Source organism: Carlito syrichta, unplaced genomic scaffold, assembly GCF_000164805.1.
Source record: "Carlito syrichta isolate Samal-C Ts95f unplaced genomic scaffold, Tarsius_syrichta-2.0.1 Scaffold315400, whole genome shotgun sequence".
Taxonomy (NCBI): Eukaryota; Metazoa; Chordata; class Mammalia; order Primates; family Tarsiidae; genus Carlito; species Carlito syrichta.
Window position 1 is genome coordinate 48,865 of NW_007259496.1, and position 8,172 is coordinate 57,036.

General features: G+C 57.8%; 1 protein-coding gene across 1 annotated transcript in view; it reads right to left on the reverse strand.

Annotated features, from left to right (window-relative positions):
- The window catches only part of KCNH2 (potassium voltage-gated channel subfamily H member 2), a 30,428-nt gene that overhangs the window by 3,224 nt on the left and 19,032 nt on the right, over positions 1 to 8,172 (reverse strand). The window contains exons 5-10 of the mRNA XM_021706256.1: positions 4,645 to 5,073; positions 3,647 to 4,034; positions 3,146 to 3,345; positions 2,387 to 2,639; positions 688 to 881; positions 295 to 422 (exon numbers count right to left, since the gene is read on the reverse strand). Of these exons, the coding sequence (XP_021561931.1) occupies positions 295 to 422; positions 688 to 881; positions 2,387 to 2,639; positions 3,146 to 3,345; positions 3,647 to 4,034; positions 4,645 to 5,073 (1,592 nt within the window). The remainder of the gene's footprint in view (positions 1 to 294; positions 423 to 687; positions 882 to 2,386; positions 2,640 to 3,145; positions 3,346 to 3,646; positions 4,035 to 4,644; positions 5,074 to 8,172) is intronic.

An 8,172-nucleotide genomic window follows, 5' to 3' on the forward strand; every position in this document is an offset into this window, starting at 1 on the left:
CTCAGCCCCCTTCGCTGGCTCCCTCGCCCTCCTTTGTTCTGTGTCTTCCCCCCTCATTGGTTCAAGGCAGCGCCCACTGAGACCCTATCCCTGAGAAGACCAAAAAGCCTAGACACACCCTTGCCCTGGAGGGTGGGAGAGCTCTTCCTCCAGCTGGTGGCAGCTAAAATGGGCCTGAAAGGATGGGCAGCATCTGGACAGCTGGGGTGAAGAGTGGGCACACTGGAGGAAGGGACAGGAGTGGGGGTCTTCAGCTCTCCTCCCAGCCTCATCTTGACCACAGCCTCCCCTCACATTCCTCCCCTCCCCTCCCCCACCTCACCCTTGTCCGTGCGCCTACGGAAGGACAGCTTGCGCTTGCGTTGCCGACTGAAGCCGCCCTCTAACTCCGTGCTGCCTGGGGAACCCGGGATCATGTTGGTCTGGAACCAAGAGCAGTGTCAGGGTCCTCCCAGGTGCTCCCCATCTGGGTAAACCCTTCCTTGCCATAGATGTGATGTATGTCCCTGACAAGGGCTGAAGCTGGGACTTGCATCACCTGATCTGACTATGATACCACTTGACAGACAGGAAAACGGAGGCAGAGGAGTATCACATTCAAGCCCACCCAGTGAAAGGGAAGCCACACAGCTGAGAGCAGAAGGCAGGTCTCCTAGGAATAGGGGTGGCTCAGGGTGGCCCACTCACATCTCGCAGGTTGAAGGTGATCTCCAGGCTGGACCAGAAGTGGTCTGAGAACTCGGGGTACATATCTAGCACCTCCAGCAGGTCGTCCCGATGGATCTTGTGCAGGTCGCAGTAGGTAAGGGCCCGCACATCCCCGTTGGACTTGCCAGGCCTCGCATACAGATTCAGTGGCTCTCCGAAGATGTCATTCTTCCCTAGAGGCCACAGAGAGGACAGAGAGCTCAGTCCCATGAGACAGCACCGGTGCAGCAGGCACCTTCTCCCAGAGAGTCCCACTCTGGGTTGGACATCTCCCCTCAGCCAGGTCACCACCTGCTGGCCCCCAACCCACACAGCCAGGGAAGCATCTCCCAGCCCATCCTTCTTCAGTTTCCAGCAGGCAGGTCGGTGCCAAGTGGCCAGCAGAAGGAGCCAGGAGCCTTGGGTCTCCGTGCCTCCCAGCAACTGGGACCCAGCCAGCAGGACTAGCCGAGATGCCCCAGCTGCACCCGCAGCCTTGATTTTCTTGGGCTGTAACTCCACTTCCACCACCAAACCCCATATCTCAAAACACCCTCCTGGGTCAATCACATCCCTCATAAGCAGTGTTCTTCAAACCATAGATCAGAACACAGACAAGAATCAAGAACAGCATTTTTTTTTTTACATTGAAAAAAAGTACAATAGCATGACTTAGCACAGTATAGAACAGAAAAGAACGGAATGTACCACATGTAGTAAGTGTTATGTAGTAAAACTTTGGTTTTAGTTGGGGCTGGGGGTGCAGGTGAGGGGGAGGTGGTATTAGTATATGTGTTTATACCAAACTAAGAAACAAAATCTTTCTTTCTTTTTTTTTTTTAAGTTGGGGTCTCACTCTGTTGCCCAAGCTGGAGTACAGTGACATGGTCACAGCTCACCACAGCCTCAAACTCCTGACCTTAGGCTATCCTTCCTCCTCAGCCTCCCAAGTAGCTGGGCTACAAGCGCTCACCACCATGCCCAGCTTTTTTATTTTTTTGTAGAGACAAGGTCTTACTATATTGCCCAGGCTGGTCTTGAACTCCTAGGCTCAAGCAGTCCTCCTGCCTCTGCCTCCCAAAGTGCTAGCGTGAACCACTAGCCCCGGCAAGAAACAAAAATCTAAAATGCCTTACCATGAGCCATGGTCAAAAGAGATGATACATCTGCCCTAAGGTGTGCATGGTCAAGGGAAGGACAGGCAGATGTGAAGAAGGCCCCCGTGTCCAGGCTTACCTACTCACATGCACAGGTAGTATAGAAAGGAAGGGGGAAGGGAAGCTGAACTCTCTCTGCTTTGTACATGGCAAGGGGCCAGGCATATTATTTCGTGAAGCTACAAGGAACCACATGGCCCTTAGTAGAATCAGATACACAGCCTCCAGGTTAGCATTTCTACCTCCACCGCCCACCTTGGAGGATCTAGATTTGATTCCACTTAAAGAAGCAAGAAGTGTCTGTCTGTGGGAAGACCCTGAAGAGAAGGATGTGGGAATCCCCTGAGTTCAGCAGCCCCACCCCATGTGGGGCTTCTCTCCACTGCCACCCCTGGGAGGCCTAAGCTTGGGTGAATTAAAGCAGCCCAAAGACCCTGCAGGCAGTCCCAGGTCCACAGCCCCAAAGACCATTCATTCAGAAGGCTCAGACCTCTCTAGGCTGTGAGGGCATTCCTGGGACAGTGCCCGCCCCCACCCCATACCCAGGATGGCCACGACGACGTCGCCCCGCAGGATCTCGATGGAGCCCCGGGAGATGAAATACAGGGCAGTGAGCAGGTCCCCAGCGTGCACCAGCGTGTCCCCTGGCGGTGCATGTGTGGTCTTGAACTTCATGGCCAGAGCCCTCAGGCAGCCCTTGGTGGCCCCACGGAAGGGCTTGCAGTGCTGCAGCAGCGAGCGGTTCAGGTGCAGGCAGATGTCGGCCTGCAGGCACTCGGGGAAGCCCTTCAGCACCTGGGGGTGGGCAGGCCGATTCAGCACACCCTCCCTCAGGACCCCACCCACACTCCGCCCCTCCATCTCAGGGAAACCTCGTCCTCCAGGTTCAGGAGATCTTGGATGCTCCCTGGAAGCATCAGGTGGTCCAGTGTCTCGGGAAGGACCTGGATTCCCACTCCAGCTTCACCACCTCTGGCCAGACACCCTTGGGCTCTAGACCTCCATACTCTTATTTGTAAAGTATCGAGGCAAATTCTCATCTCAGAACCGTTATAAGATTTAACATGATCACCTATGTGAAGGGCCTGGTACATAGCACCTAGCCCAAGGGAGAGTTCTCCAGGGAAGGAGCTCCAAGGGCTTCGATTTCCTCATAGGCAAAAGGTGGGCAACATGCCTCTCAAGGTTTTGGAGCACTAACTGTGACACTCTGAAATTTGCTCACTGCACGCACCAAGAGGCTCCCGACCATCACCCCGCTCTCAGTCGACCGCCTGCCCGCCACCCTCTGGCGGCCTCACCGCATTCATGTCAATGCCGTTGGTGTAGGACCAGGCGTGCTGGAAGTACTCCTCGAGGCGCTGGCGCAGTGGGTTGGGGATCTGGTGGAAGCGGATGAACTCCCGCACCCGGAGCATCTGTGTGTGGTAGCGGGCCGTGCCCGAGTACAGCCGCTGGATGATGGCCGACACGTTGCCGAAGATGCTAGCGTACATGAGGGCTGGGGGCGTGGGTAGGTGGGGCTGTCAGCACCCGAAGACACCCCGCCCACCCACGGGACCCTGCTCAGGCCCTGCCTCGGGTCAGCAACACCCACTGGCACATCTCAGTCTCAGTGTTGATGTGCCCACGAGACGCCCAAGTACATACATACTCCAACACATTCCAGCCCTTCAGCAAGTCCCGTCCTGGTGTCCCAGCCCCAAACTATGTTTTGATGGTGGCCCTGGAGTCTCTAAGTCCCCAGGGACCTCATTTTATCCACACTGGGCTCTCCCACCACCCGGCCCCGGCACACTCACAGCCAATGAGCATGACACAGATGGAGAAGATCTTCTCTGAGTTGGTGTTGGGGGAGACATTGCCAAAGCCAACGCTGGTGAGGCTGCTGAAGGTGAAATAGAGCGCCGTGACGTACTTGTCCTTGATGGAAGGGCCACCCAGGCCACTGCTGTTGTACGGCTTGCCAATCTGGGCTCCCAGGTTGTGCAGCCAGCCGATATGGGAGTCGATGTTTGGCTGCTCCATGTTGCCAATGGCGTACCAGATGCAGGCCAGCCAGTGTGCAATGAGTGCAAAGGTGCACATGAGCAGGAAGAGCACGGCCGCCCCGTACTCCGAGTAGCGGTCCAGCTTTCGTGCCACACGCACCAGCCGCAGCAGCCTCGCGGTCTTCAGGAGCCCAATCAGCTAGAAGGCGGGGGGTGGGTAGAGGGGATCGTTCAGGATGGGGGTAAAGGAGAAGCAGGGGGTTCAGTAGCCCATGTAGGGGACATCAACGGTCAGAGCCCCAAAGACTTCTTCCTGGAACCGCCTCCTAAGAGTTGAAGCCACCTGGTACAAAGCACCTCCCACACTAGGCCCAGCACATCACCTTCATCCCAACTTTAGGACAGAGGAGTCATGGTCTCCATAGTGAGAATGAGGAAGCAAGGGCTCCAAAAGGTGCAACAAGCACCCTAAGGTGCCTGGCCAGAACTCCCACTAGCTTCTAGAGCACTTCTGGGTGAGTTAGAAAGTGGTGGCCCCTTGTGTGGATGAACCAGAAAAGGTACTCCCTCTGGCCCTCTGCAACCCTATGAGGAGCTCATATGGAGAGGGCAGAAGCATGGGTTTGTTGGGGCACTCCCCATGCCTCTACAGCTTTCTTCTCCCCATCTCCCTATCCCCCTCCTTCTCTCTCCCTGCTTCTCCCCTTTACCATCCCCTTCACCCCACTACCTCCTACCAGCCTCTCTCCCTTTACCCATCCTCCCAGCCTCTCCTCTTCCCACTCCTCCTGCCTCCCTGCCAATCTTACCTCCTCAGAGCCTGAGCCAAAGATGAGCAGGTCAAAGGGGATAGCGGCCACCATGTCGATGAGAAACCAGCCTTTGAAGTAGTGGACAGCTATGCGGCCGGGGTGGCTGACCACCTCCTCATTAGCATTGACATAAGTGGTGCGGAAGTTGATGAGGATGTCCACGATGAACATTATGTCCACAATGAGGTCCACCACAGCCAGTGGCTGGCAGGCATAGCCGCAGTCAGAAGCCGGGGGGGCCTCTTCCGTCTCCTTCAGCAGGAAGGCAGCCGAGTAGGGCGTGAATACAGCTGTGTAGATGACCAGCAGCAGGATGAGCCAGTCCCACACAGCCTTGAAGGGACTGTAGTGCAGGATGGTCCAGCGGTGGATGCGTGGCGCCTGCAGCTTGTACTCGGGCAGCACGTCCGCACCCAGAGAGAGGACCTGCATGGGCAGGGAGGGCCAGGCGTGGGTAAGGGCAGGCCACGGGACCTCCAGGGCGGCACAGTGACATCTCTGCCGGGGCCCAGCAGAGTGAGGGGGAAGGCCATAAAAGCTCCCGTCAGAACGCCCACCCTTCAGCCAAGCGACCACAGCAACTGACAACCACCAGACCTCGACACTACAGTTCCCGAAATGGCATGCCACACAGGACCTCCTGGCTGGCTCTGAACAGTTCTGACAATTCCCAGTGGAGCTGGCTTCAGGACACTCAGCAGTAATACCTAACGCCGCTCCCATTAGCAATGCACAGCCAGACCTACAACTGTGACTGGCACCACACAATCTAGCCCACAGCCTCAAATACCACACATACACCAAAGTCTCAGACCAGAAAACATCCCAAGACAATAGCTCCCAGCCTAGGCAGTGGCCCCAGGAACCACAGTTCCAACACATAAAATGGTAGTCACTGCAGTTCCCTACCAGACCCACTTCATGCCACTGGCCCGAGGATACCAGCCACCCAGTCTCAAGCTCCTTGGCCTTCCAGAGTGGGGAGAGACCAAGACAATCCCACTCCCACTCCACCCCAGCCCCGCTCCCCCAGCTCTCTCTCCACCCAGGCCCAGGGCAGCCACAGTCCTTACTTTCCCACATTCTTACAAAGGAACACAGAAGGCATAGCCCAGCCCAGAGGAGATGGTGCCTAATGTATACAGAGAGTCATGCACAAAGGGTTTGCTTGGGAGTGACACACACAGTCCTGTGCAAGCTCACACTCACAGACGGGGAGGAAGCACATCCTGCCTCAACAGTCAGGGAGAGGCAGCCCACCATCCAAGCCAGGTGACAGCAGCCACAACACTCTTTCTCCCAAGTCAAACTAGGGAAGTCTCAGGCCACTTCCCATACTGTTCCAGAAGACTCTATCTGTCCATCTGTGTCCTCCTCAGAATCCTCTCTCACAAATCAAAACCGAATCAATCCAAAAGCCCCCTCCCCAAGCTCTCCCAGTCTGGCCTCTGCCATCCCTGGGCAGCCAACCGAGCCCAACTGCTGGCCAGACTCCCAGAAGCACTGACTCCTGGGGCCCTCCGAGCCTCAAGCTTCTGGGCTGGGGAGGACCATGGTGGGTGGAGTCCCAAAGTCTCCCATTCTTATTCAGGCTGAGGATACCCTAGACCCTTCACAGATGGTGTTGTTTGGAGAACATCTCCTTAGAGTAAACAACTAGAAGTTAAGAGGGGTCATAGTTAAGCGTTTGGCCATGCTGGGGTGAACACAGGGCTTCCAGAGGTACCAGATGGGGTGGGGGATCTTCTAGGGCCTAGGGCCTGGGACAGGGAGGGAGCACATGAGCAGGTTCCCACTTCTGCTCTGCCTTCAGCCCAAGTGGCCTGCTCCTTAAGGCAGAGAGCAAATGCTCATAGGGTGGTGCCTTTCAGGGATTAAGTGGAGACTGGAAAAAAACGACTGGGTGGAACCCCACAGACAATGGGGTAGAAGAAGGTAGGTGTCCCTAGAAAGAACTCCTTCCTGTGCCTGAGAAGTCAGAACCATCTGCGACAGCAGTGACCCTGCTCCGGAGTCTGCCCACAGTAGAAGCTGTACCGCCCTAGGGCACACACACACTCATGCATGGGCCAAGCCTGGGACACAAGGCCTAGCCCCACATACCTCTTCACAGGGGCCAGTCCCAGCTCTGCAGCCACCAGTTTACCCGTGACTTTGGGCCAGGCATGCAACCCCCCTAGCCTGTTGTCCTATAGAATACAGAAGACAGCTTATTTCAGCCAAACTCTGGGTCCTCACCTGTGGGTGGGAAGACTCCCATCTTTACCTGTCCTCCAGCTGGGAGGAGCATATGCACCAAGGCAGAGAGCACTCAGGTGCCAGGCAGGGCAGTGGGGCATGGGTGTGATTCTTAGATCTCCTCCTCCACTATCACCCTGACTTGCCCCTGGCTCTGATGAGGCAAAGAGGTGGCTCCCGGGATGCAACAGAGTAGCGCATGGCCCAGCCACCACACCTCCAGTCACCCGTGAGGAGACAAGCCAGGTGCCTCAGCTCCGCATGGCCTCACCACCCACACAGTGGCTTCTGACCCCATCCCCAGATTCAGTTTCCTGGACCCCTGAAAACAGCCAAGCCTCTCTCACCTGCCGCAGAGTCCACCCCTAGTACATAGAGCCAGGACGCCCCAGAACCTCCATGCCAGGCCTGGCTGCCGCCTGCAGCCTTTTCTAGTCCTGCCCGCTGGCTCCTTCTCCTCCCTCCACCTCCCCGCCATCCTCTCTGGGCACCCATCTCATTCCTGTTGTCTCTCTCCTTCCTTTGCATTTCGAGCTCCAAGACTGTGGGCCACGGAAACCACAGAAGCAGGTAAGTCCCGGCAAGGAAACACTGTGAACCTAGCCCAGGAGGTGAGTGAGCAGGACCCAGCATGGAGGGGCAGGGCCAGGACCCCACAATCCCCCCAAACTCTCCTGCCTCCCAGAAGCCTTCTCCCTGGCCCTAAACCGGAGCCTCTGGGCAGCATCCCCACTTGCTGGCCACTTGCCTCAGTGCCCCAGCCCTGCAAGGGAGGGGGAGGGACTAGGGGTCACCTACCTCCTGGGCCACCAGGCTGGAGATGCGCACGGCCCGCCTCACCCGGCCTTTCTGGGCCCTGGACCGCAGAGCCCCTGTCCCGCTGGCCATCCCTGCTTTGGCCGCCATAGAGGACTTGGCTCCCCCCAGCCTGCCTGCCCTGGGGCCTGAGAGCCTGGCCAGTGCTTCACCTGTGCCCCAGCAGCAGTCCCAGCCCAGGCTGAGCCCCAGAGGCTGGCCGACTGGCAGCCAGGACAGTCTCTGGCATGAAGCCAGGGTGGTTGGGGCTGGGCCTCAGGGCTGGGGTCACCCTGGCCGTGAGCATGGGCAGCAGCACGCCTGGCTTGGGCTGCCCATGGCCCCGTGGTGTGGGCCCTGCTGCCAGGGTGCTGCGCTCTGCCCAACCGCCAGCCCAGCAGCAGCAGCCGCGCTCAGAGCCTTCAGTCGGCCCCTCCTCCGCCCAGGTCCCCACCCCCACGCCGCCACACTGGGCTCCCCCGCCCTGCCCCC